General features: G+C 50.2%; 1 protein-coding gene across 6 annotated transcripts in view; it reads left to right on the forward strand.

The window, feature by feature from the left end:
• The first annotated feature begins 459 nt into the window (after positions 1–459).
• The window catches only part of ASCC2 (activating signal cointegrator 1 complex subunit 2), a 39,236-nt gene continuing 12,263 nt past the window's right edge, over positions 460–27,432 (forward strand). For 2 of the 6 annotated variants that reach the window (XM_060122021.1, XM_060122024.1), the window contains exons 1-15: positions 460–560; positions 2,560–2,597; positions 4,542–4,640; positions 10,553–10,711; positions 11,077–11,247; positions 12,215–12,344; positions 16,880–16,947; positions 17,857–17,967; positions 19,282–19,394; positions 23,231–23,305; positions 23,754–23,861; positions 24,112–24,180; positions 24,405–24,479; positions 25,729–25,909; positions 27,197–27,411. In XM_060122021.1, coding sequence (XP_059978004.1) covers positions 4,560–4,640; positions 10,553–10,711; positions 11,077–11,247; positions 12,215–12,344; positions 16,880–16,947; positions 17,857–17,967; positions 19,282–19,394; positions 23,231–23,305; positions 23,754–23,861; positions 24,112–24,180; positions 24,405–24,479; positions 25,729–25,909; positions 27,197–27,411 — 1,556 coding nt within the window. In that variant the 5' untranslated portion in view covers positions 460–560; positions 2,560–2,597; positions 4,542–4,559. The remainder of the gene's footprint in view (positions 561–2,559; positions 2,598–4,541; positions 4,641–10,552; positions 10,712–11,076; positions 11,248–12,214; positions 12,345–16,879; positions 16,948–17,856; positions 17,968–19,281; positions 19,395–23,230; positions 23,306–23,753; positions 23,862–24,111; positions 24,181–24,404; positions 24,480–25,728; positions 25,910–27,196; positions 27,412–27,432) is intronic. The other 4 variants (XM_060122022.1, XM_060122023.1, XM_060122025.1 and 1 more) reach the window with 4 other exon arrangements.

The following is a 27,432-nucleotide window of genomic DNA, read 5'->3' on the forward strand; positions in this document are numbered from 1 at the left end:
CCTGTGTGGCCAATGGATGTGATGCCAGAAGAAAAAAACATGGAGTTACTGGCACTTTTTTTCTGTCCCTTCCATATCACTGGATGTTCAGTTTGCCTGAAAAAATGATGTCAATAAAGGGAAGCATTCAGTGTTCTGACACAGCTTGCAGCATTCAGCTGCAGAATTCCTCCTGGACTTGAGATTATGAATGAGTAGGTTAAGGAAGGAGGTGGAAGCCTGGGATCCTAAGAACCCAGGTACCATACTTGTTTTTTCCAAGAGGTGGAACCATACCTGCTCTCCGCCCACCTTCCATTCTCTCTGCAAAAGCATGAAGAGAGCTAAGGGGGGACAGTGGGCTGTTCCTAATGGGGGCAGAGTCTTGCGGCTGGGGGCGTGGCCCCGGGCCCGGCTTCCCGGCGGCAGTTGGCTTCGGGGGCGGGGCCGGGCCGAGGCTTCCTGTCTGCGCCTGCGGAATCGCAGTTTGACTCCGGAAGTGCCGGCGCTGTGGGAGCTGTCATCGTGGACCGCGGCGGCTGTAGCGGCGGCGGTACAGCGCCGGCAGTGGAGCCGCCGAGGTGAGTGCGTGGCTGGGCCCTGCCGGATGTGGGGCATCGGGCCTGGGAAGGGCCGCAGCCGTGCCTTACGCGGCCTCGGGCCTCCCTCCCTACACGGCAGGGCCAAGCGTTACACTGCCCCAGGGGCCGCGAGTCGCCCCGTTCCTCCTACCCCTCCACCGACCCCCGCCCAATCAGGCCGCCAGAGCTTAGAGTCTCGGATTCGAGGATCGGCCCGAGAGTGACCTTGGCCTTGGACGAGTCACGATCCTCCCACTTCACCCCGAGCTTCAGTTTCCTCAGCGTTCATTAATTCGTTCAACAAATATATGTCCAGCGCCTTCTATGTGCCGGGCACAGATCTAGGTACTGGGGATACAAACAGAGCAAGACAGACAAGGCTCCCGCCCTCATGGAGCTTACAGTCTAATGAGCGGAGACAGTCAACGACAAATAAATGCGCTAGGTAATTAAAGATATGACAGTAACTAGGGGAGTGGATACTTTAGATAGGGTAGTCTGGTAAGGTCTCTGAGAAGAGTAATATTGAATTGAGACCAGAAGAGTGAAGACAGAAACTGAGGCAGCAGTATCCCTGGGGATGCTCCCAGGACTTATTGAAACTGGTCAATATGGGGCCCTTTCCTAATTTGTGGCATCTACTGCCCAGCTTGGCACTGAGGATGCATTGGTGGGGCACAGATATCATCATGGTCATGGTCCTTATCCTTTTGGAACTTAGAGTCCAGTCGTTGCCTAGTTAATTTCTATTCATACTTGAGATGAAAACTCAAAACTTCCTTGACATCCTCTCTCCCTCAAGTTAGTTATCTCTGTTAAATGCTGTCATAGTCCCAAGGGCCTTACCTGCATAGCATACTCACGGTGTTGAGTTTTACTTGTTTGTATGGCTGTCTGGTTCATACCTGTCTTAACCATCAAGACTGTAAACTCTATGAAAGGCAGAATCAGGTCTGTTACTTGCCCGCCTTAGGATTCTCCAGGCAGGCTTCCGTGCCTGGCACATAGTAGGTACTCAAAAACTCTTTGAATGGCCTATTAACACAGTTATTGAACACAGTGTTTGCTCTCCAGTGGTTCAAAGAAGGCCTCTCTTGCACCAAGTTATTATCTTCTCTTTCTGATGGTGTCTCTCCTCTACTTAAATGATGCCTCACTGCCTTCAAATGAAAGGCCAAAATCTTCAGCATAGCATTTGAGGCTCTTTTTAACATGGCTGCATCTTTCCTATCCAACCTCTTCTCTCCACTTCTGTCACCCCCTCTCTGACCTTGTGTTTTCAGCCATCCCCAAAGTCTCCCTCTTCCTTCAGAGCCACAGGCTCTGAGCCTTTACTCATGCTTGCTCTTTGCTTGGAATGTCCTTCCTTTTCATCTTTTCCTCCTATCCTTCAACAGCCAGGTTGTAAGTCATCTTCTCTGTGACATCCTTCCTTTCTCTGCTGTGCTTGTTCTGGAAATTTCCAGTTACAGCTCTAACTACACGGAATGATAGTCATTTACATGCCCAGGACCCAGAATGTATTCAGTTAGTGTTTGCCGAGTAACTGAGGAAGCCCAAAGTGCTCTGCTTATGATTGGGACTTGAATAATAACAACAAGTGAACTTTACTGAGTGCTTATTATATGCCAAGTACTATCCTGATGACTTAGTACTGGTTACTTCTCATGCCAACCCTGAGAGCTTATGAGATTATGTGCTGTTATTATCCCGATTTTACAGATGAGGAAATCAAGGCTTAGAGATGTTAAGGAACTGTCTCAAGGTCTCAACATGGGTAGGATGGAGCCAGGATTTGAACCCAGGCTGTAGAACTATAAACTTTTCTTTCAACCATCACACCAGCCTGGGTCTGAACTACCCTTACAGGCACTGGCTTGTAGGAGTAGATTTCTTCCAAAAGCAGGTGCTGTCTCTACCTGTCTAGGCCTGAACTATGGGGCCTAGAATTATAAGGGTGGAGAGCCGCCTCCTCATTATGACTCTTTCCCCACCCTAGGTCTCCACACTGGACACTCCCACTACTGTCTTTGGAAGGTAAGTATGGAAAGGACTGGGCTTGTGACTTCTGCACTGGTGAGCCAACCACTGATGTTTCCAGCTGCCCTTCCAGCATCGCTGAGGGGTTAGGAAAGAAGTATTTTTAGCATCAGCACAAGAGACCCAAGTGTCCAGGCACAAGAGCTGGGCTTCAGTTTCAACTTGGCCACTCATGTATTTACCTGAGCAAATCAGGGCCCCTCTTAGGACATCTGAGCATAATAATCCTTGTCGTTCTTATCTGGGTTATTGCAAAAGGCTAGTAAGATAGTAACTTGATTAGAAGTAATGTATATACAACAGATGGTGTTATCTACATGTTGCAAAGGTGAAAGATGAAAGCTCAGACACAGGGACCATGTGTCTGATCCACTATCCACGGCGATCCTAGAGCTGGAACAAGCCTCGAGGACTAGACAGACTGGACCTCTGTCTTTGCATCCCGTGTGAAGATGGATATCTTCACAGTCTTTAAAGCAGCTGCTGAACCAAGGTTCCTCGTATACCAAGCTGCTTCCTACCTCCTTACCCTTGCTCCTGCCGTTTCCTCTGCCTGGGACATCCTTCTTCCCTGGCCAGTCTCGACTCTCAAGACTCAACTCAGGCTCTCCTGAGCCTTCAGGCACTCCTCTAGAAATGCTTCTCCGACAGCCACAGCCCCCACCAGCTCAAGTGCACTAGACTCAGTACAGCGAATGGTTAAGAGCCAGCGTGCTTCACCAGCCACTAACTCTGAGACCTAGGGCAAGTTTCTTATCTTCTCCAAGCCTCTGTTACCTCATTGATAAAATGAAGATAATAATAGTACCAACCTTAGAGTTGTTACGAGCATTAATACATGTAAAGCAACTTAAGGTGCATAAAGCGAGTTCATGCTGAGAAAAGTACTGAGAAGAGCACCAGCACATGAGAAGCATGTTTCCGCCGCTGCTGCTATTGTCATTATTATTATTGGATCAGAAGCTCCCCCAGGGCAGAGACCCTGCTTTATCAGTCTGTCTTCATAACACCAGGGCCAGGCCTAATATCTGAGAGCTGGGACTCCAGTAACTCATGGCTGACCATGCCCCTCAGCTCCTCTGCAAGGATTCAGGAGGTGATGATTTCCTCATCCCAGCCTTGATATGTCTTCATGTCATCATTGAGACTGTGCTGGCCTTTTGTGGCATGTCTGAGGCCTGAGTCACTTCTGTGCCATGATTCAGCCAATACGCATGTCCTTCCGCAGGTCAGGCCAAGTTGTATTGAGAAAAGAGCATTGGATGGGAAGACAGGAGACGTGGTGTCTGCTGCTCACTGACTCTGAGGCCAGTTTGTGCCTCTCTAGAAAGGAGCTTGCTCTGGCAGTTTTCTGTGAATTCTATTGCCCTCCCGGGTCCTTCTGTTTATCCGTGTCCTTCTTCCCTGAAGGCTAGAAAGGTTGTAAACTCTTAACTCCCTCTGCAAGTGAAGAAAGGCCCATGGCTCCAACCCTCAAAAGACTTAAAATCTGGTTAGAGTGGTAAGAAAAGTATCCTCATATTCAATTGTTCATGAAATATTTGATGAAGCCACCTCTGCATCAGGCCTATGCTTGTCACAGGAAAGGTAGCAAGAGAAGGAGAGTCCGGGTACTGTCTTCACAGAGTTCACAGGCCAAGGAGGGCACGGACCTGGAGCCATAATAAAGATAATCTAGGTACTTTTAACCAGTACTTCTCAAATTGGGTGGGAATATTTCAGGAGTCACCTGGGGAGTGTTTTCCTCCTCAGCTGATAACTGCTGCTTTAGGCAAAAAAGTCACTTTGGTCTAGATTAGTAGGTACAGGAAGCAGGCCTTTGAAGCCTTTGAGGCCAGAGGTTGAAGCTTCTCTCCTGGCTCTGGGATCAGCCCCAATGCAGGCCCCTGCCCCCAGGAGCCTCTGTGTCTGCTGTCTTCTTCCCATCCATATTCCTTTCAGGAGGGTCAATGCAGCACAATGCCAGCTCTGCCCCTGGACCAACTCCAGATCACCCACAAGGACCTGAAGACAGGGAAGCTGAGGACTTCACCAGCGCTGGTGAGCCGGTGCCTTGAGGCCGTTCAGCCTGATATTATCATTCTTGCAATTTCAGAAGCAAAAAGTAAATTCCTTCTTTATCTGTTCTAGAATGACCCAAGGGCCACAGTCTGTAATTCAGTAGTCGGGACGCTATTAGGTCCTTCCAGGCCCAGCGTAGAGTAGAAGTTTCCTTTCCGAGCAGCTTGAATTTGAGTGGTATTTTCCATGTCACCACCCCACACCTTGCCTGCAAAGCATTTCATTTTGAATCAGTCTGATGGCAGTTCTGACTCAGCCTGAGCTGGCCTAGCAGTGGGGCTGGCCCAAAGCTGGGTCTGGGGATTGGACCCTGTGGGAGGTGCTCAGGTTTCGGATGGGCCTTTTTCAGAGCTGTCCCAGCTGCTATCCACTTTGGCGGGGCACACTGATTTCAGAGGTCAGTTCTGAACGGGCTGAGAAGCGCCACACACAGACCTGGCAGGGCTTGTGAGACTGAAAATTAAGGAGGCTGTGAGCATGCCGATTACCAGCTGCGGGGAGAGATTAGAGCCGCAGAGAGGTGCCAGGGTGCTGGAGAAGGAGACAGACGCGGGGACTGGAGTCCCCATACCCCCTTGCTGTTTTCCCAAGAATATGAGCTTACTTGAACAAGGTGGGAGGAAGTATTTTCTGGGAGCTTGAGTAAAATTGTGGGAAACGAGCTTGGTGTTTTATTTCCTGCTTTCTGGATGGCTTCCTATTACTTCCTAACTACTCTCTAATAATAGTACTTAATATTTATAGAGGGGACTTCCCTGGTGGCTCAGTGGTTAAGAATCCGCCTGCCAATGCAGGGGACACGGGTTCGAGCCCTGGTCAGGGAAGATTCCACATGCCATGGAGTAACTAAGCCCGTGTGCCACAACTACTGAGCCCGTGCTCTAGAGCCCGCGAGCCACAACTGCTGAGCCCAAACGCCTAGAGCCTGTGCTCCACAACAAGAGAAACCACTGCAATGAGAAGCCCGTGCACCATAACAAAGAGGAGCCCCTGCTTGCCGCAATTAGAGAAAGCCCGTGCACAGCAACGAAGACCCAATGTAGCCATAAATAAATAAATAAAAATAAAAAAAAATTTATAGAGCACTCGCTCTTGGCCAAACCTTTCACCTGGATTTATCTCATGTAAGCCGAACCACAGCCCTCTGAGTAGGCATTTTGGTTGTCCCCATTTTACAGATGAGGAAACTAAAAGTTCAGGGTCATAAAACTGGAAAATTAGGGGAGCCAGGATGGGAACACAGCTAGGCTGCCCCTAGAGCCCATAGGCTTAACCTTTCTGCTATAAAGCCTCTTGTTTCTTTTTTATAACTTTTTTTTAAATTGAAGTAGAGTCAATGTACAACATTATATGTTTTAGGTGTATAACATAGTGATTCACAATTTTAAAGGTTATATTCCATTTATAGTTATAAAATGTTGGCTGTGTTCCCTGTGTTGTGCAATATATCCTTGTATTCATAATCTTTTTATGTAAGGGGGTTATTGATCAGCAAATTGAGAACTGTTCTGTCCAATATGTTAGCTGTTCACCACGTGTGGTGGTTGAGCTCTTGAAATTGTGGCTAGTTCAACTGAGGAACTGGATTTTTAATTTAGTTTTAGTTCGTTTAGGTTAAAATAGTCCCATGTGGTGAGAGCCTACTGTATTGGCCAGCACGGACCAGGTCTAGAGCAGTTCTGTCACTGCAGAGGTTCTGTTGGTCGGCGCTGGTGGAGACGGGTTCCTTGGGTCTGATTTCCCATCTCAGTCCTTCCCCACGTACTGGACACCTGGGCTGCTAGACTGTGGGCTCCGTGGGAGCAGGGACCGGGCCCTTCCCTTTGTTCTGGTTTTCCAGTGCCAGGCACGTAGTAGCTCTCAGGAGACATTCAGTAAATGAGTCAAGGACCCTAGCCACGCTTTGTGACAGGCACTGGAGCTACAAAGAGAAAAGACATGGTTCCTGCCCTTGAGGGGAGAAAGCAGACTGGTAGTTCTCTGCAGCATGATCAGGATATGAGGGAAGGAAGTCCAGGCTGCTGATCCAGACCAGCGGGGTTTATGGGTATGGGGAGGTCTTAGGGTGGTGGGAGAGCACACGCTGCCAGGAACTCCTTCCAGAAAGAGGGGGATCCTGAACTGGGTATTGAAGGGTGAGTAAGCACTAGCCGGGCAGAGCAATGGGAGGAGGATGGACCTGGCAGGAGGACCTGTGTCTATTGGCCTGGACTCCTGAGAGCCTGACTCCTACACAAACCACCTGGGGTGGAAGCAGAGTTAAGGAGCCCGGCTTTGTGTTTAATGTCACACAGACTTGGCCCTGTGACTTTGGGCAAGTTACTTAACATCTCTAAGCCTCAGGATCCAAAACAGGGTAACAGTAGAACCAGCCTTGCTGGGGTGGTTGTGAGGATTAAATGAGATGCCTGTGAATTAGCAATGAACCTAGGACATAGTGAGCACTCAATGAAGACGGTGATGACAGCTGTGACGGTGACAGCGGCATTATGAATGGGGTGTAGGGTGGGAAGAGGGACGAGCTAAGGAAGACAGCTGTTTGATTGAGGAGCAGTCTTTTGGCTGTGCTGCAGGCCACCAGAAGCTCCTGAAAGATTGTCCTCAGAGATGTACCCGCCCTGTATTTGTCTCTTTAGTCCCAACTTGGGAGAAGAAGATCTCCAGCAAAGGGACAGCCATCATGCTGCCTCTGCAGAGTGATAGCTGAAGCTAATGTTTATTGAGTAGTTACCGTGCAGATGCACATACTTACTATTGAAGATCCAAAAGAAATCAAGTCTTGGGCCAAAGTGGGTGAATGGGCTCTTGAGAAAGACAAGACTCGTATAAGTGGAGCATTTGGAGAACAGTCCAAAATAGTTTCTTATCAGGATAAACAGAGCAGAAGTTTGATGGGCAGAGAATGTTCAGAAAGCTTCATGCAGCAAGTGGGACCTAAGCCAGGCCTGAAGAGTGGAAGATACAGTTGGAGCCTGCTGCTCCTTGCCCTGGAATCTTCCATGCCCCCTACTCATTTTTTTTTTTTTTCTTTTTTGGCTGCACCATGCGGCATGTGGGATCTTAGTTCCCTGACCAGGGATCGAATCCATGCCCCCTGCATTGGGAGCATGGAGTCTTAACCACTGGACCACCAGGGAAGTCCCCCAATGGCCCCTACTCTTGAGCGTGGCATTGAAGGTCCTTCAGAGGCCCTGACAGGATCTGGTCCTTCATTACCTCCATGCATTCCTTTGTTCAATCAGCAAATGTACATGGAGAGTCTGCTCGATGCCAGGCACTGTTCTAGGGGTTGGGACTGCTGTGGTGAGCAAGACTCAGACTCCCTCCAGAGACCTGCAGGGTAGTGGGGGAGAAGGAGAAGGCAGGCCCTCCCTTTTGTATCACTTTATTGAGGTATCATTGGAGGACAATAAACTGCATGTATTTATTTAAAGTATACGATCTGATTGGTTTTGACATCTGCATACACCCATGAAACCATCACCATAATCAAGATAATGAACATTTCTGGACTTCATGGTGGTCCAGTGGTTAAGACTCTGCACTTCCACTGCAGGGGGTACGGGTTCAATCCCTGGTACCCCTGGTCGGGGAAGTTCCACATGCTGTGTGGTGCGGCCAGAAAAAAAAAGATAATGAACATTTCTACTACTCCCGAAAGTGTCCTGGTGCCCCCCCTATAATCTATCCCTTCCTCTGTCCCCTTCCACAGCAACCACGGATCTGCAAGCACTTCTGATACAGTTTAACAAGTGCTACAGTCGGGGAAGCATAGAGTGCAGGTGTTGGGGAGCCCAGGTGAAACCCCTAACCTAGTCAGGGTGGGACTTGGGAGACTTCCTGGAGGAGGTGAGGTCAGAGCTGGGGTGAGAAGGATGAGCAGTGAGACCAGGGTGACACGTGGTACCTTAGGTCATTTAGTAGGTCTGCAGTGTCAGGTTTGGTTCAAATCCTGCCTCAATTGCTTCCTTAGCCCTGTGACCTTGGCAAAGTTGCTGAATCTGACTGAGTCTTGGTTTCCTCCTCTGTAAAATGGGGAGAATACTGTCTCCCTTTGAAATAGTTGTTCTAGGTAAAAAAGAAATGGGCTGGGGGACAGGCCTACTCAGCAGCCGGCACAGGGCAGGTCCTCCATGAGTGACGGCTTTTATTATCCTTCCAGCATCTCTCCCTCCAAATCCATCTCCCACCGCCTGGTGCAGTCTGTACCCTTTTTTTTTTTAAATGGCCCATTTTTATGCCTCCATAAAAATACTGTGTTTTCCACCTAAAAATCCTTTTCATCCTCCAAGGGCCGGCTCAGATGCTGCCGGCCCTGGGAAGCGGCCCCTCGTCCTCCAGGCGCAGTTAATCACCTGTTGCCCTCTCACAGTCTCTCTGCCCTCTCACAGTTGCCCTCTCACAGTCTCTCTGACAGTTTGAGCTGTCTGTGTTGTGCTCATTTGATAGTTTAGATGTGCATCTTCCCCTCTGTAGAGGATGCCTTTCTTCATGTGCGCAGCAGGGTGTCAGTAAATGTGTAGGATTGTAGGGAGGTAGACTCTCAGGGGTGTGTGTATGTGTGTGTCTGTTGGGTGAGTGGGGTGAGTAGCCTGGCCTGAGAAGTGACCTAAGAGGTGAGATGTCAACAGACAAAGGCAGGAGGGGAACTCGAAAACCAAGGAGATGAAATTAGGGCCTAGAGAGTAGTTTTGGATTTGTTTCAGGCAGCAGGATTCCTTTTGTATAAATTATGATTTAAATGGGAGGGGTCCTGAAGACCCACCTGGCAGGTGACCCCCAAGGAATCCTGCGGGACTCAAAGACTCCACAGTTTGCAAACTTGCGTTAGGCAGTTGGGAGGTGTAGGTGGTTCTCGAGGAGACTGACCAATCAGCTGTGGTTTTCCTGTGCCCCCTGGATTGACAGACCTGGAAGTGGGTGGATTGTGGTTGATAATAGCTGAGACGCAGCCCAGCCTTCTTCCTGTTATCACCTCCCCCCCTCCCCAAGAGAAAGCAACCCTTATGTAGTCAGAGGAGAAAACTGAGCTCATCTTCTCTTCTTTATGGTGAACAAAGTAAGATTTGTTCATGGCAAGGTAAGGGTTGGAAGAGAGAGCTTGTGATGCTAAGCTGAGACCTGCAATTACCTGATTAGCATCTTTTAAAAAAAAATACTGAGGTTTTTTTCTGATTATACAAAGGGTATAGCACAGTGATATGTACAGTATGATACTGTTTGTGTCAGAAAGATGAAAATGGGTCCAAAGAAATGCCTCATATGGGCACATTTTAATGTAAATACTTAGAAAAGGTCTGTGAGGATGCTCAGGGAATGGTGAGGGGTTACCTCTGGGTTGACACACGGGCTGGGGGTATGGGCCAGGCAACTCACCTTTCTGTACTATTGTGAGTTTTTGAAAGAAAGGATGCTCATGCCTCACTTGTATGATTTAAAAAATAATTTAAAAAATAATACATGTTCTTTTTTTTAATGGGAAAATATAGTCAAGTCATAATCCCTTCCACTAGAGATAGCCACTGTGAGCTTTGGGGGGTTGCCCCCACACACACACTTTAAAAAAAATCTGTACCAGTGTGTGAATGTGTTAAATATGTGTACTTTTTTTTTTACTCCCCAAACTGGTTATAAAATAGAGAGGTTTGTGTCCTGCTTTTTCTTCCCTTAACCTTTCCCCATGTCATTAAATATTCTCCAAAAAACATGGTATTTAATGCCCGCCTGGTGTTCCCTGGCTGCAACCAAGCCCCCTTTGTCAGAGACACTCAGTTCTTTATGCTTGAGGGTCACTGGTTGGAACAGCCCAGTGTTGTCATTGCTGTGGGTTGGCAAATGGGCCCTCACTGACTAACCTCTGCCACGTTAACACGTGGTTTTTGGATCCGTAGCACCCCGAGCAGAAGGCAGACCGGTATTTTGTGTTATACAAACCGCCCCCTAAAGACAACATTCCCGCCCTAGTGGAGGAGTACCTGGAACGCGCCACCTTCGTAGCCAATGACCTCGACTGGCTCCTGGCCCTGCCTCACGATAAATTCTGGTGCCAGGTAACATTCTATCAAAATTCACGCTAAGACAAAGCACATGACATGCCATTGGTTGGGTGCTGTTGTTTTTCTCTCCCAGGAGATGCTTTTTTTCTCTGCTTCTTACACTGGATCCTTAACAGCAAATTGTGGTTTGGATTGCTCTGACTTGTATCACAGTCTTAGTGATGTTTACACAACGCCTTCCAACACGTCATTTTTAGAAACTCGTGTTTAGCCCTCGGCTCATTTATACCTCTTCGGTCCCTTGGGGTTGGAGTGTTTGCCACAGGCCAGGGCTGATGGGCCGTGAGCCCTGCACAGTCCACCCACACACCCTTGGGCCTCAGTGACGAGCCCTTGCTGTCCTCTGTCGCCTGGCTTAGGTTGTCTTCGACGAGACTCTGCAGAAGTGCCTGGACTCCTACCTGCACTATGTCCCCCGAAAGTTCGACGAGTGGGTGGCCCCGGCCCCTGAGGTCGTTGACATGGAGAAGCGCCTCCACCGAAGTGTTTTTCTCACCTTCCTTCGCATGTCCACTCACAAGGAATCCAAAGTAAGCCCTGGATCCCGTGACAGGTCACCACCGCCACCTGACACCTCTGTGCCAGGCTCTCAGCCCTGGGAAGGAAGGCTCTGGAAGTATCATGTTTCCTCTGTCTCCCCTCTGCTTTTATTCCCACCATTGGGGAAGAAATCTGTGCCACCTCCCTTATCCTCTAAGTCACCGGGTCGCCTGCGTTACACCCAATGTTTTCATCGATGGGGAGCCGAAGGCCCTGTGCCAGGTGGCGCGTGACTATGCCCTCCTTGTGCGTCAGAGGGCGAATACATTGGTTCTGAGTTTTTAGAGGGACTCGTATGTGCTTTTTAAAAACCTTTACTTTTTTCCCCCTGATTTTAAAAATAATAATGCTGTCTCTAAACAACTCAAACATAACAGAAATATTTTGTAGATTATGAAAGTCATCCACAAAACTCCCTCCCCTCAAAATGACCACTGTCAAGGCGCATGTTCCTTCAGGAAACTTTTTTCCTTTCAATGTGTGTGTGTGTGTGCGCACATATTTATTTTAAAAATAGTATCTTGCTTTTTTGTTTTTTTAACTTGTTACATGGAAATTTTCAAATATACACAAAAGTATAATGACTCCCATGTACCCATTACCTGGGTTCAACAGGTATAGACATCTTGTTTGCTCCTTCCCCCTGAGTTTTCTGTTTTTCTTGGAGTATTTTAAACAATCCCAGACATCATGGTGATTTACACATAAATATTTTAGAATGATTCCCCAGCTGATGGTTTTATAGTGAGCTTTTGCTTCTGTTTACATTAAGATGAAGTGTGACCACTGCTCCAGGTCAGTCCATGAGGCTCAGACATGTCCGCGGTGTGGACAGAGCTTCTTCTGTTAGCCAGGCCCCTGCTGATGGACCTGAAGGTTGTTTCTTGTGAGCTTGCTATTACCCTGCAATGCACATGTTTTTGGAAAGTCTCTCATGCTTTCTGCACTGTTCCTTAGGATCACTTCATTTCCCCCTCTGCTTTTGGAGAAATCCTCTACAACAACTTCCTGTTTGACATCCCAAAGATCCTGGACCTCTGCGTGCTCTTTGGAAAAGGCAACTCCCCGCTGCTGCAGAAGATGATAGGTGAGTAGGGGCTGTGGCCTGACGGCGGCAAGGCAGGGGGGCACAGAGATGGCCCCCAAATTCCAAAGGCGGGCGCCCGGATGAGCACAGGGGGATTCAGAGCAGCAGCAGTGGGTGGTGCTTGGAAATGTCTTAGTGGACGTGTGTGTCAACTCTGAAAGAAGTGACTAAGTGGCGGTGGGGGAGTGGAGACAAAAATGGGCATCACGCAGCTGCTCCAGGATCTTGGAGTCAGCATTAGGCCATGTGTCAAACAATCGAAGGAGTCGGGGAGTTTGCTTCGGCAATGAGAGTAAGAACGGTGGCGACAGCTAACGGTTATTTGAGTGCTCACTGGTGACTCTGCGGATGCTCCTCATATGTCATCTCAGTTGATCCTCCCAGTCGCCCTGTGATGTCAGTGGTGTCATCATCCCCATTTACAGTTAAGGAAACTGAGGTTATATGTAAGGGACTTGCCTGAGAGACCGTGACTAACGAGTAGCCAGGCTGGGATTTATGTCACTTGGGCCTGACTCTCAGGCTCTCACCCTTGGCCACTCCCTGCCTCAGGGGTGATGGGGCTGCCTCAGAAATGTCAAGATTTGCATTGCTGCTGAGAACAGATGGGGGCAGAGTTCAGGGAGGACCCTTTGGGCTTGTGAAGGGAACAGACATCAGCAGTTGGATCCCATCAGGAGGCCATGGCTTGGAAGGTTCACTCAGAGCCAGAAGCTTTGTTAGGAAGTTACAGAGGGAACAGTGCCACAGTGGACTCATTTTTGAATAGCCACTCATGGCATTGGACTGGCACGGAGAGCTACTCACCCTGGACACCCCTGTCAGCACTCCTCACCCTGAGATTATAGGATAGAGACTTCCAAATTCCCAGTTACAGAGCTCAGTTATCCCTAGAAATGTCTTCTTCCCTTCCTTCCTACCTCCCCACCGCAATAATAAAGGTAATATATGTTAATTTAGAAAATTTTGAAAGAATATAAAGTGTAAAGAAACAGGAAAGCAATTACTAAATTCCTGCACCCAGAGACAATGATTTGGTGATTATTCCCTTCTAGTCTTTTCTCTTTGTATTTTTTTTAAAACATATTAGAGCATAATGTGTATGAAATTTCATATCCAGCTTTTCATTGGAACGACCTCTGGTTTCTCATTCAAATCTAATTATTGCCTGATCATCAGTTAATTTCTTTTATTTTCCCCGGGAAAGACCCTTAATAATTATACTCTAGACAGAGGTTGGGATGAGTGCACAAAAGCAGGCACGATTAGCTAGAGAAACAATTATTAGGCCGGTTTGGTTGGAGTGGAGCATTCTGGGAGGGCAGCGCAGGAGCCAGGGGAGGAAGCTGGGGCCAGATCAAGGAGGGCTCCACGCCAGGCTTTGGCACTTGGGGAGCAGTATCGCTTGGTGGCTAAGAAGGCAGGTTCTAGAGTTGAATTGCCCAATCCACAGCTCTAGTCCCAGCTGTGTCACCTTGACCAAGTTAGTTAGCCACTCTAAGCCTGAGTTTTCTCACTTGAAGAAAGGGAAGACCAACTTGTAGTATGGTTGTGGGGATTAAATATGAGGTGGTGCTCAGCACAGAGCCTGGCACGTTACAGGCACTTGGTAAGTGCGAGCTCTTACTGTGACGAGGCTGTGGGAGCCTCTAGGAGCTTGGAGCATCTAGGAGCTTGGAGCAGGGTGGGGAGCCATCTGGGGACAAGGTTAATCTGGCAGCATGCAGGTGGGGAGGGTGGTGACGGGATCCCGTGGAGGGGGCCAGGGCTTCAGCGTGGGTTTGAATGTGAGAGCCTGCTTGGGCTGCTGGGGCAGAAAAGGACACATCTGGGAGTAAAGCGGGGCTTAGTGAGGTCAGCTGGAGGGAGGAGTCTTAACGAATCTGGAGAAAACGTGAGGTGGGGGAGCAGGTTGTAAGTAGAGGCAAGGGCAGCATTAGGTCTGTGGGCTGTAGACGGCTGTGAGGGTCCAGGCAGAGATGCTGTCTGGCCGCATTTCCAGACAAGCAAGGGTGGTGTGAGAGAGCTCCGCCTGTTGCCAGGGTTCCTAATCTTTTAGGTCACTGACTCCTTTGAGAATCAGATGAAAGCTTGTCTCCAGGAAAACATACTCCCTCATAGAGTTTGAGCTGTTTTAGAATATTCTCATCCCTAGATTGAGAACCCTAAATTGGCTTATTAAGGAGAGCCCTTTCTTTGGCTCACAGAGGCTGGTTCACAGAAAAGAGGGCAGGATCAGGTATCAGGAGCCCCTTCATATTGTGTGTGTGTGTCTGTCTGTCTGCAGGCCCCTTCTCCACACCCTTCAACACGCACGCGCGCACGCGCGCGCGCGCGCGCACACACACACACACACACACACACACACACACACACTAGCTCTCTTTCCAACCCTTGAGCAGAAGACATGAGACACAGCAAGGGCAGCCTTCACTTTCTCCACCGCAGAAGCTCTTGAGCAAAGCAGATCAGCTGGAAGAGGGTTGACAAAGGAGACAAGGGGGGAGCAAGGGAACTGGCCAACTGTCCTTTGGGCAGAAGCCCAGTCCTTGCCCTGTCCCTGCCTCCTGCTTCTTTTTCAACCTTAAGGCTGGTGTTGTGAATCAGCAAGTGTAATTGTGAAAGCAGGGCCCTTCAGTTAGACTCTCTTGGAGCTGCTTTGCCAGAGCAGGAGTATATGAGGCCTTGGCCCCGTGGAGGACAGCACTGATCTGTTTGACAATACCTTGCATCCACCCTGGGTTTCTGAACTGCTTCAGTCTGAGAAGGGATATTTCAAGGGAGGCCATTCCTGTCCCTTCTTTTTTTTTTTTTTTTCTGTCCCTTCTTTTTAAATTATTTCTTTAAGAGATCAAAAGTCAGATCTTCAATGTCATTGGAATCAGATAAAGGAGAAGGAGACTCCAAAGACCCCAAGGGTAGATTGTGAAATGTGATCTATTTTGATGCTTATAAAATATCCCTGTTACTCAGGCCTAAGCATGGGAAGGATTATGAAAGAGTGCCTTCCCCTGTTCCCGGTGGTCCAGGAGTGGTGAGGACCACTGTGTGGCCTGGGAATTATGGGAGGAGACCTGCTCCTGATGCCTGGGTCAGGAGACTCTGCCTGGAGAGGGTGACATCTGCCTTATGGTGGACTTAGCTCTGGGAGGTCACTGCAGGCAGAGGGAGGGGACAGGGCTCGTTGTGTGAGGTTGAGGATGGTGTGAGGGAAGAATGCAATTCGAGGGATGGGAAGAGGGTGGCCAGAGATGCCAGCAGAAGCCAGATCTTACAGGCCCTTTGTGCCGTGGTCAGGAGTTCAAACTTGCCCTTGAGGATATTGCTAGGAGGGTTTTATGAGGAAGAGCAGAGGTGGGTGGGGAGACAGCTCAGTCACTCCCCGCCTGTCAGGAGCAGGTGGGCACAGAAGGTCAGGGAGTACCTTCACAGGTTGAGGGGTCAGATGGGAGGTGCTGAGGAAGCTCCTGCTGGTAAAACTCAGCTTTCTGGAATCAAGGAATGAAGCGGCCTCCAGGAAGGTGTTTACAGAAAGTCCAGCCACCTAGTGACTCGCTTACTCACCCAGCCCCATCTGGCCTTTAATCTCATTCATTTTCAAATCATCCGGGATAGAGTGAGGGCTGCAGGGTTATCATTAAGGCAACCGAGGACAGACCTGCCCAAAGACAGAGGACACCTAGAGGTCAGAGCACCCTGACAGTCAGCCAGCCTTAGGTCCTGGGATTGTAGTGGGATGAGGAACCCAGGCCTCTTCTGAAGGGCAGTGGCATTTTGCATCCTGTCCCCCAGCTAGCTGTGATCCTCCTTCCCTCCCCGCTTCCCCCACCCATTTGGGCAGCCAGGACAATTGGTTTCTGTTCCAGTTACCATATGCTCTAACCTCCACACTCAGCAGCAGCACTTGGAGGATAGTGAACACTTGGAGAGGGGCTTCATTTTATAGGAATAAGTGCAAATGTGCGGTAAATCTATCTCCAGGTCCCTGGCAGGCCTCTCACCTTGGAGTAGGGATTAGTATGGCTAGCAGATTCAAAAGCAGAGGGTAAGAGAATTTCTAGAGAAATTTCTCCCTAGAATCTCCTCACATTACTAGAGGCGTGGCCTGGCAAGACTCCTGGATTGTAGCACCCAGGTTTCTTGAGCAGAGTGATCCTGTCTCCTAATTTTCCTGGATGACTAGCTCCTATTTACAAAGCCAGTGTTGTCATACAAAGCACAGTGCCCAAGTGTGATCATTCCCTGGGGATGGTAGGGTGAGCTGGTTTGACCAGGGAGGGTCTTTTACGTAATTCGCTGGGCAGAGGTGCTTAAAAGGTTAACTTGTACTGAGCAAGGTCCCTCCCTCACCCTGGGGAAGTTTCTAGGCTGGGCCAAAGCTCTGTGCCAGCGGGGCCCGGGGCCAGGACTGCTTTAGTGCAGGCAGGCTTAGGAAAGGGGAGAAAGGTCACAGAACATGCTGGCAACCATTTGTACTGTGTCCTCTCCACCCCTACTGTCTTTTCCCAATTCCTACCTTTCTCTTCTCTTTTCAGGAAACATCTTTCTCCAACAGCCAAGTTACTATAATGACCTGGATGAAACCATGCCCACCATCCTTCAGGTACTGACTGGCTCTCAGCCCTGCCCAGGGGAGGCAGAGCCTTTCTCCTACCTGCTGATGTTTCTCAACTTTCCTGGAAGAGTCTGGGAGAAATCCCCCCCACCCGCCACCCCAGATTCACCTCCAGACTGTCACTGTGTTGCACCCCTCACCTCACTCCTTTGAATTCATCCTTTCCTCTCTTGAACAGGCCTGAAATCTAAGGGCTGTCCAGCACTCATACAGAAAGAGCTTGGGGTGCATTTTGTGTTGTTTGTCAACAGCCATCTACCTCTAAGGATACCCCTGTACGTTTCTCAAATCAGATGAAATAATGTTCATTGTAGAAAATTTGGAAAATTTTAAAAAAAGAACAAAAAAACAGAAAGAGGGAGATTAATCTCCCTCCATAATCCCACCAAGAGATAACCACTGTTCACAGTAACTCTTAGAATTTTACATGCTAGCATACTTAAAATATAGCACCATCAGTTAAATACTTACATGATTTTATGATGGGCTCTGTTTTCCCCTCACTGTTGATTTGTCTTTTATTTCAATATAGTTCCCATAAATTGCCATCTCCAGGGGATCCAAAAACATATGTTACTGACTGTAACTCTTAAATATTCATCACCATACACTTGTCCAGTCTATCCAGGTAATATCCACAGGATTTACATACATTTTGTCATTTTAATCCTCACCACAATCCTTCAAGAAGGATGCCCCCATTACTCCACTTTGACACAAATTCCACTCTGACCCTGCTCTCTGAGAAGGTCACTGTCTCAGCTGGTGTCCCAGGAACGCTGGCATATATTCTAAAGATTCCAAAGCAGTTTTCAGATCACCAGTCGCTAGCTGCAGGATGGGGGTCTAGCTGCTGGCTCGACGGGATGTGGGAGAGTCATCTCTTGTGTTTCACAGGTCTTCAGCAATATCCTCCAGCATTGTGGTTTGCAAGGGGACGGGGCCTGCGCCACACCCCAGAAGCTTGAGGAGAGGGGCCGGCTGACCCCCAGCGACATGCCTCTCCTGGTGAGGTTGCCCTTCAGCCCAGCTTCTTTCTGGCCAGTAGAAGGCCCAGCAGCTTCTTCCCCTGCTCACAGCCCTTTACCCCAACCCCACCAGCAGCTGTTCCCATCACACAGGTTTAGAGCGTTTCAGCAGGCCTTTTCACTGGGAGCTTCATTTATGGAGTAGTGGAGGGAACAGGATGGAGGTTTAGTCTTCACATAGTTCAGGTGGACAGGTTCCTGGGTGCGTTATTCATTGAGCCTTTCATCCACCGCGCCGATTTGCGTGGAGGAGCCCCTAGCACGTGCCAGGCCCCAGGCTGGGCTGTGAAGGTGAAGCAGTGAGCAGAAGCAGACATGGCGCCTGCTCTCATGGAACTCAGAATCTAATGGGGATGCCAGATGGGAGGTAAATGTTTAAGGAGCCCGGACGTGCGTCTGGCCCTGTGTTAAGCACCAGAGTTAGAGGAGGAACGAAGCAGCTGTGAGCTGCCCTCCTGGAGCTTGCGATCTCGTGAGAGAACAGGCCTTAAACAAGTGTTTCAGAAAAGGGCACACCGAGTGCTGTGGGAGCAGGGCATGTTACCCCTCTGAACCGCAGAGAAGTCTCTATAGATAAGTCTCCTCATCTGTAAAATGGAGATCCCAGCCTGCTTGTTAGCGTCATCGTGAGAATCAGAGAAGCCTATGAGGATGCACTCCCTGTTCTGCACAGGCGCTTCAAACTCTAAGGAAAGTAGGGTGGGCTATTCTTGTCCTCACTGGGATGTACTTTCTGTGCGGGACCTCAGGCGCTGTCTTCAGATTCAGGGATGGGTTCTCCTTCAACTTCCAAGAGAGAATCGTATTAGCCCAGGGGACCTCCCTGGCGGTCCAGTGGTTAAGACTTTGCCTTCCAGTGCAGGGGGTGCGTGTTCGATCCCTGGTTGAGGAGCTAAGATCCCACATTTGCCTTGCGGCCAAAAAACCAAAACAAAACAGAAGCAATATTGTAACAAATTCAATAAAGACTTTTAAAATGGTACACATCAAAAAATATATATATATTTAATTTAAAAAAAGAGAGAGAGAGAGAGAATCGTATTAGCCCAGAGCTAGAAGTCACCCTAGAGATCCCCGGCTGTGCATCTGTTGGAACTACAGTAGCAAGACCCAAGGCTTGGGTTGAGCTCCCCAGATCGTCCTTCTAGAGATGGACAAGCCAGTCTTTGCCCGGGACCTCCAGCATTCACCTGCCTGTTGGGGACCCCCAGCTTTGTCAGCTTTGTCTCAGACCCTCTACAGAGTTGTCCCTGGGGGCGAAGGAGAATAATGCAGTGTTTTCCTTTGGCGACAGGAATTAAAGGACATCGTTCTCTACCTTTGTGATACCTGCACCACACTCTGGGCCTTTCTGGATATCTTCCCTTTGGCTTGCCCAACCTTCCAGAAACACGACTTCTGTTACAGGTACAGAGGTAGTTCTGGCTGTTGAAGTCGAGGTTGGAGTTCACATCTTCGTTCAGCAAGTATTTATTGGGTGCTTAGGATGCACCAGGCCCTCTTCCAGCTCCTGCCTGTGTGGAGGCTGCATTTGAGAAGCACTGCTATTTGGGGCTAAGAACAGGGGAGAGGAGGAAGAAAAACACCAACCCAAGAGTCGGGCAGTTTCAATTCAGTCCCATTTTGTTTCAGACCCCCTGTCACAGGCAGGCACAGGGAGTGACAGATGATAAGGAGCGGGCCGAGGACTTCAGCCTCCAGCCCAGGGAAGAGCACACGTGAGGATGTGAGCAGATGTGCGCCCGTGTGGCGCCAGCAGTTGGGGCCGAATTATGAACACAGACGAGGGAGCAAAGTTCTATCTGGTGAAATAAGAGAAGGTTTCAGGGCGACCCTTAAATGAGGTCTTAAGAATGAACAGCAACCTTCCAGGCAGAGAAAGGATTCAATGGCCGGAAGCGCATTCAGGCTGGCGGAGTGAAGCCTGCGGAGGCCCAGCGTGTGTTCCGGGGAGAACAGGGGAGTGGAGTGTGACACGAGGGGCGGGTGTGGGCGTGGGGAGCAGGCGACAACCAGAGAGGGCTCCAGGGAAGTCAGACTTGGTTTGATGTGTGCTGGCAGGGAGTTGGGCCTTTATTGGGCAGGCAGGAGGGAGGCCCTGGAGGCTTTTATCCAAATAACTCATAGAAAGATCCTGCTGTGATGAAGAAAGATACCAAGGGGGATACGGGGCAGGGAGGGAGACCCTCTTTGCCCACTTAGCACCGTGGGCATCTGTTCCGTGTGCAGTGAGAAGGGGGTGAGCTGGTAACTGGCACACTGCCTGGCAATGGCAGAAGGTGGGGGTGGGCTGCCCTGTTCTCAGTGGCCTCTGGCTGTTCTTGCCAGGCATCTCTCCGCACCGTTTGCAGGAGCTTCTGGGAGCTGCCCAGCTCCGTCCACCCAGCCCTCTGTCCATTCGGTCATTTGCTCACCCATTCAACAAAACATTTATCTAGCCCTGGCATGTGCCAGAGATGGCAGCTGGTGCCCTGAGCCCGCCTGGTTCTCCTCAGCTCACAAAAATCAGACATGAAGATTGATCAGCCTCCCGGAGAACGTTAGAATAAAGCACTGATCCACACTTTCCCCAGAAGGAAGGGGTTAGGATGGGACTCTTAAAAATGTTGTCACAGTTTTTAAAAGGTATCTTTTCTCATGGTAAATGTGGCAAATGCTTGTAGGAACTTTGGGAAATCCCCAAAGGTAGGAAATGAAAATCACTATGAGAGATCATGCTGTTCTTAGACTTATTTTCACTCACCATAAGCGTTTTCCCATTTTGTGAAAGCATCTTCCCAAACATGGCGCAGATGGCTTTGGAAAGGGTCTTTGGAGATGGGAGGGTCATTTCTGGAAGAGCTGACTTTCCTGCGAGGTACCCCGTGGCGGCAGGGGAGCAGCTCCACCCATCTCAAGATGAGGAGGAAGAAAAGAAAACACTCTTGACTGCGAGTGACCCTGCCTTTGGCAAGTGACACTGCCTCTGACCCACAAACAGCCTGGGGCTGGCTCAGCCTGTTCCAACTGTGCTGGAGGCCAGGAACACCCGCTGAGCGAAGCAGCCCCTCAGTCCCAGAGGACTCTGGTCAAGGGACTACCTCCCCAAACAGCCCTCTAGCTAATCTCTCTCAGAACAACCTTCTCCGCCCTCCTCTCTTTCTGTCCTTTAATTCTGTGAACGAATAATGCATTCACATGGTTCAAAACTCAAAAAGTATAAAATACACATTGAAAAGCCTCCCTTTCCCCCTTCCCCAGTTCTGTTCCTCACACACAAGCATCGGGTTAGTTTTTTTTGTGGAATTTTCCAGAGATATGCATATAAATATGCACATATAAGCAAATATACACATTATAAATCTCCTGCCCTCTTTTTAATATTTAATATACTGGCATATTATGAGGACTGTATGTACTGTTTGCATTTTACTTTTAAATTTAATGTACATCTATGCATAAAGCACCTTCAGTCTTTGGTATGGCTGGGTAGAATTCCGTTGTGTGGGACACCAGCCCCCAGAGATTTAGGTTTTTTCCAACTGTTTGCTATTACAAAAAAAATTGCTGTAAAGAATAACTTTGTACACAGGTCATTATGTACCTCTTTACAAGTATATCTGAGAAATAAATTCCTAGAAGTAGAATTGTGGGAACAGATGGTATATGCATTTAAAATTTTCACAGATCTCACCAAATCACCCTTTATAGGGGTTGTTTCAGTTAACCCTCCCACCAGCAGTGTATCCTGGCAACGCCTGACTCTGCTTGAGCCAAACTACCCTCTCTGTCGTCTTCTGGGTGCCATGCTGTGGGCCTCGAAAGGCCTGCCTCTTTGGGCCGGCTTACCCTCTGCTACGCACAGCACTGCACTAGGAAAAAGTTGTCAGCAGCCAGCCGATTGACAGACAGATGTTTACAGGGTGCCTGCTGCAGGTTCAGCACTGTCCTAGGCACATCAGCTGCATTTCTGGCTTTGGGAAGCCTAAGATGTTCAGAGATAGAATTACACCCCAGAAGAGAGGTAGCTGCATTTTAAGTTGTAAAAACACGATCTTCTGAGTGCTGTGCATCTAGTTCCGGGGAGGAGTAATCACAGGGGTGAGCGTGATCAGGAAGCGTGTGGCTGGGATGAAGAGTTTCTGTTTTCGCTTTTGTTGAAATTTTTATTGGAGTATAGTTGATTTACAATGTTGTGTTAGTTTCAGGTGTACGGCAAAGTGAATCAGTTACATATATATATATATATATATATATATATATATATCCATTCTTTTTCAGATTCTTTTCCCATATATCAATAGGTTGCTACAGAATTTTTTTTTTTCCGAATTTTTTTAAAAATTATTTATTTATTTATTTTTGGCTGCATTGGGTCTTCGTTGATGCGTGCGGGCTTTCTCTAGTTGTGGCGAGCGGGGGCTACTCTTCGTTGGTGCGCTGGCTTCTCATTGCAGTGGCTTCTCTTGTTGTGGAGCACAGGTTCTAGGTGCGCGGGCTTCAGTAGTTGTGGCTCGTGGGCTCTAGAGCACAGGCTCAGTAGTTGTGATGCACAGGCTTAGTTGCTCTGCGGCATGTGGGATCTTCCCAGACCAGGGATCAAACCCCTGTCCCCTGCATTGGCAGACAGATTCTTATCCACTGCGCCACCAGGGAAGCCCTGTTACAGAACATTGAGTAGAGCTCCCTGTGCTATACAGTAGGTTCTTATTAGTTATCTATTTTATATATGGTAGTGTGTGTATGTTAATCCCAATCTCCTAATTTAGGGGATGGAGAGTTTAAATCTGAGTTGAGAAGGGGTGGCTGTGAGGTTGCTGAGGTGAGAAGCAGGGTTGGCTATACTGTGCCAGGTACGGATGTACCAGAGAGGAGTTACACTTTGATGTCATAGGAGGTAGGGAGCTGCTGGCAGTTTTTGAGCAAGAAAAAAGTCACCTTGTATTTGTTCCTCAAACCCCAGTGAGTCCTGGGTGGCCTTCTCATTGCTCTGTTAGAATGAGCCTATCTGGGCCTTGGTTTCCCATATGAATGGGGGAAGTAGCTCCAGGGCATTTCCCACAAGGCTCTTCCTAGGACCAGCCACTGTGGGACAATCTGGGGTGAACTTCAGGAAGAGCCAGGGTGGTCCTGGGAGAAAACTGTGGTGACAACTTGGGAGCAAGAAATAGGCCTTCCCACTCCCTTGAGTTTGCTTTGCTTTTTCTAATGAAGTGTGATATTTGTGAGCTAATCCAGCCTTTTACCCACATGTGCCACCACAGGCTAGCTTCCTTTTACGAAATAGCAATTTCCGAACTGGAGTCTGCAATTAAGAAGAGGAGGCTTGAAGATAGCAAGTGAGGCGGGGACAAAACTAAGAGTATTGTTGTGGGAGAGAGAAGCCCCAGCTCGGGCCCTGCCCTCCGTGGGCCTTGGCATCCCCATCTCTAAGTCAAGGGGGTGGGACCACGGACCATGCGGATTTGGCTGGTGCCTCCCTACCTAATGGCCTCCCGGCCTCTGTATTGAAGCCTTTTCCCTTCAGCTGTTGCTCTAAGCTCTTATTGACCTGCTGGTTCCTGACCGCCTGTTTGAGCTGAGAAGTGGCCCTGGAACCAGCCGGCCTCTCAGAGCCTGTAGCCTTTTGCCAACTGCTGTCAACAGCAAACTGTGAGGCTTTCCCAGCCCCTGGGGGCGGGGGCAGGGGTTGGGGGGCAAGGGGCACCTGCAAATGCTGGAAAGAAGTTCCCTCGGTGCCCTTTTTGCCTCTCAAATCTACTTCTTTTTTCTCTGTGGCCTTCGAAGGCTGCTAGGTGACCTGTGGCAGAGGCTCTCCCATTCCAGGAAGAAGCTACTGGAGATTTTTCACATCCTCCTGAACCAGATCTGCCTTCTCCCAGTCCTAGAAAGCAGGTAAACACTCGGGAGCCACTGCCCCACCCAGGTGGAAGAGCCCCTCCCCAAGCCCAGCAGAGGCGTTTCCCTCACTTCATCTTGTCCCTCCCCCGCTCCAGGGTTGCTGAGCAAAGATGGGAAACTGAGAAAAATGCCTCTTTCCCCCAACTGGCTGGAGGCCTGGCAGAGGGGTGGGGTGAGCGGGCGAGGAAGGGAGCTGCAGATTGTCTGCATGGAATGAGCTCATCTTGCCTGTGTCCTGTTCCAGCTGTGACAACATTCAGGGCTTCATCGAAGAGTTCCTTCAGATCTTCAGCTCCTTGCTGCAGGAAAAGAGGTGAGCGTGTAGCTGAGTTGGGACGGACCCGTGGCACTCCCACCAGCCCCAGGAGACCTTACGTAATAGAGCCCCTGCCATGTGCTCACCACGGTCTAAGCTTCTGGCATTTGTGGTTGGGCAGCAGACACAGGGAGTGGCCCTCAGCAAACCAGCCCCTGTGGCTCCAGCCCTGTCTTCCCCGACACCCTCTCCCCCCACCCCTACTGCGCTCTCTCTGGCAGGTTCCTCCGGGACTATGATGCGCTCTTCCCCGTGGCCGATGACATCAGCCTGTTGCAGCAGGCCTCGTCAGCCTTGTATCCTTCCACTGCAGCCCCTGGGACGGGCCTGACCTGACCGGGTCAGACCCACAGGGAGTGGAGGGACATTTGGCCCCAGAACACGTCTAGGCCAGCCTTCCCTAGATGCCCGCCGAGGCCCCAGCCCCAGTCTCTGGAGGAGATGACTGCTCTGATCCTTGGGGCAAATACAGCCCTACTTACCCTAGTCTTTGCTGAGCCTCTGGGCCTGTGTGACCAAGATGGACTCAGCCCTGCCCTTATGGACCTCACTGCAGGATGAGAGACGGATAATTAAATAGGCAGTTAGAGTGTCATATGGGAGAAATTCAGAGTCAGGGGAAACCAAGGGGGCCTTCAACCCAGTGGAGCTTGGGGTGGGGGTGTCACACGGAAGTGAAATCCAAGTTGAGAACAGCGCAAGGAAGAGGAGGTGGCCAAACCCTGAATTAAGTGTTCCCAGGGGACAGCGGACAGAGCAGGCCTGTCTGAGGAGCCCACAGATGTTGTGTGCAGATTGCAGAGGGCTGAGGGGAAGGGGTCTAGCGGGAGGGGGTTTAGGCCATGGCAGATGAGCTGGGGCCGAGCAGACCTGCATGGCCCAGGGATGGCCCTCACTGAGAAGTTTGGGGTCAGCCCTGCAAGTGCTGGGGAGCCATGGAAGGGTGTGAAGCAGAGGGTGACATTGTCAGTTTCATACTTTGGCTGGTGGGGGGTTGGGTTAGAAGTAGAGTGAGGGGGTCTAGGGCAACTCCCCAGCATCTGGCTTGGCAATACCCAGGGTAGTGGAGAGGGAGGAGGGGCAGGAACGAGCAGGCCCAAGGACCATTTTGGTGACTGGGTAGGTTGCTCAGTCCTGTCTCAGGGACACCCTGTGGGCCCCCAGCCTTTACAGAAGGCCCGCAACTGGTTCGACAGGAAGCCCAGTGGTAGTGTTCCCACCGGGCCCTCCTCCTGGGGGTCAGTGCAGAGGAGGAGCTGCTGGATTGTCCAAATGCCATGTTCCAGGATGCTCTGCTGCCAGCCCCTGGCCCGGTCTTTACCCAGCGCTTCTTTCTGCTGAGTGGCAGGTACTGGGTTTTCAGGCTAGTGTGGCTGTGGTCTGCCTGGCCCGTTTCCTCATGTAGCCCAGGTGCCCGTGATGCCCACTGGATGCAGCCCAGACAGCCCCTGGCCGAAGCCATACAGTCAGATGCTGGGGATAGATTGAGAAACAATGCTGCCTCAGAGCTGCCCTCCCGAGAGACTCCTTAACACGTCCTCACAGGGACGAGACTCGGACCGCCTACATCCTCCAGGCAGTTGAGAGTGCATGGGAAGGGGTGGACCGAAGGAAAGCCACCAATGCCAAAGACCCACCGGTGGCTGAGAATCCTAACGGGGTCGTGGTGGCGGCGGAGGCGGTCAGCAGACCGTCATCGCTTCCCCAGAACTCGGAGGAAGAGGAGGTGTGTGACAAGAGCGGTGCTTCCCCTGCTCCCCAGCCCCTCCTGGCCCCATCGAGAGGTTTGGGCAGCGGGAAACCTGCCTTCTTTGTTCCTGCTCTCAGGGAAAAGGGTTTCTTTTGGAGTTGACAGTCTTGAGCTGCTGGTCAGCTCTGCGTTGCCTTTAGAGGGTTCTGAGCTGCGGGCGTGCTAGGCAGGGTGTGAGGAAGGCAAGTCGCTTAGCTGTCAAAGCCTCAGTTTCCCCTCCATAAGATGAAGCAATGGAGCTTTTTCCATGTGAAATCCTTGTTGGCACTCTCCTCTAAACAGAGTGGAAACCTCTGATCTAGTGCTTTCACTCCAGGCTTTTACAGAACTCACCATCGCCAAGTCTGTGGCCGTACTGATCAGCCACTGAGCCCAGGACTCTTCGCTGAATGTCAGGCACCATGATGTGGGGATTAAGACCACACAGTCTCTGGGGTCAGGCAGCTCAGGGAAGTATCCTGGTTCTGTCACCCGCCAGCTGAATGGCCTCAGGCATGTCCCTCACATCAGCCTTGGTTTCTCACCTGTAAGGTGGGGACTGCCACTGTCCCCACCCACCTCCATGTGGCTGTGGGATGATGCTCAGAGCTGCTGTGTGGAGTGAATGCTCTGAGCCTGGCTGGCCCTCAATGCTCCATTGACAGACGCTGCTGCTCTTCCTGTTAGACCCCAGGCCCCGTGACTGCTGCCCCAGGACCTTGGAGAATGACAGCCCCTTGTGCCTCCCCCCACACACCCCCTTTTCCCTGTTTGGCTTATTTCAGACATGGAGGAGTTTTACTGTTGTTTTTTTGATTTGTAAATTTCCTTAAAAGCCTAAAAAATTAAGCCACTTTGAGCTGTCTATGCACTGAATCCCCCTCATCGAGGTGGAGATAATCAAAGGAGAGCATCTCCACATAGTCAGGTCTGGTGGTTGCTGTTCCGCTCTGGCATCAGTCATCAACCTGTCAGAGCAGGAAAAGGACTTGATTCATAGAAGCCATGGCCGTTAATGGAGAGCCTAGTCCATGCCAGGCACAGTGCTCTGCGTTTTTTGTGCAAAAGCACACTGCCCCAAGTCACACAGCCAGAAGTAGCTCAGCTGGTAAATCGTAGCGCCCCCTTTCACTTAAGTGACTTGGCTCAGGTCCCTCGGCCAGGAGGGGCAGGGCTGGGACTCAAACCAGGTCCCCTGACTTGAGACCAGCACTGTTGGGGGCCGGTTGCCCTGTCACTAGCCCAACCTAGCCTTCCCCTACTTCACTCTGGCTCTTCCCACAGTGCTTGGGGGCAGCGGCTGCTCCAGGCCCCACGGTGTGTGGCGTGGAACTGGACTCACTCATCTCCCAAGTGAAGGACCTGCTGCCAGACCTTGGCGAGGGCTTCATCCTGGCCTGCCTGGAGCACTACAGCTATGACCCGGAGCAGGTGATCAACAACATCCTGGAGGGGCGGCTGGCCCCTGCCCTCAGCCAGCTGGACCGCGGCCTAGACAGGTGGGAGAGACGGGTGGGAGG

The sequence above is a fragment of the Lagenorhynchus albirostris genome, chromosome 14, assembly GCF_949774975.1.
Source record: "Lagenorhynchus albirostris chromosome 14, mLagAlb1.1, whole genome shotgun sequence".
NCBI classification, from domain to species: Eukaryota; Metazoa; Chordata; class Mammalia; order Artiodactyla; family Delphinidae; genus Lagenorhynchus; species Lagenorhynchus albirostris.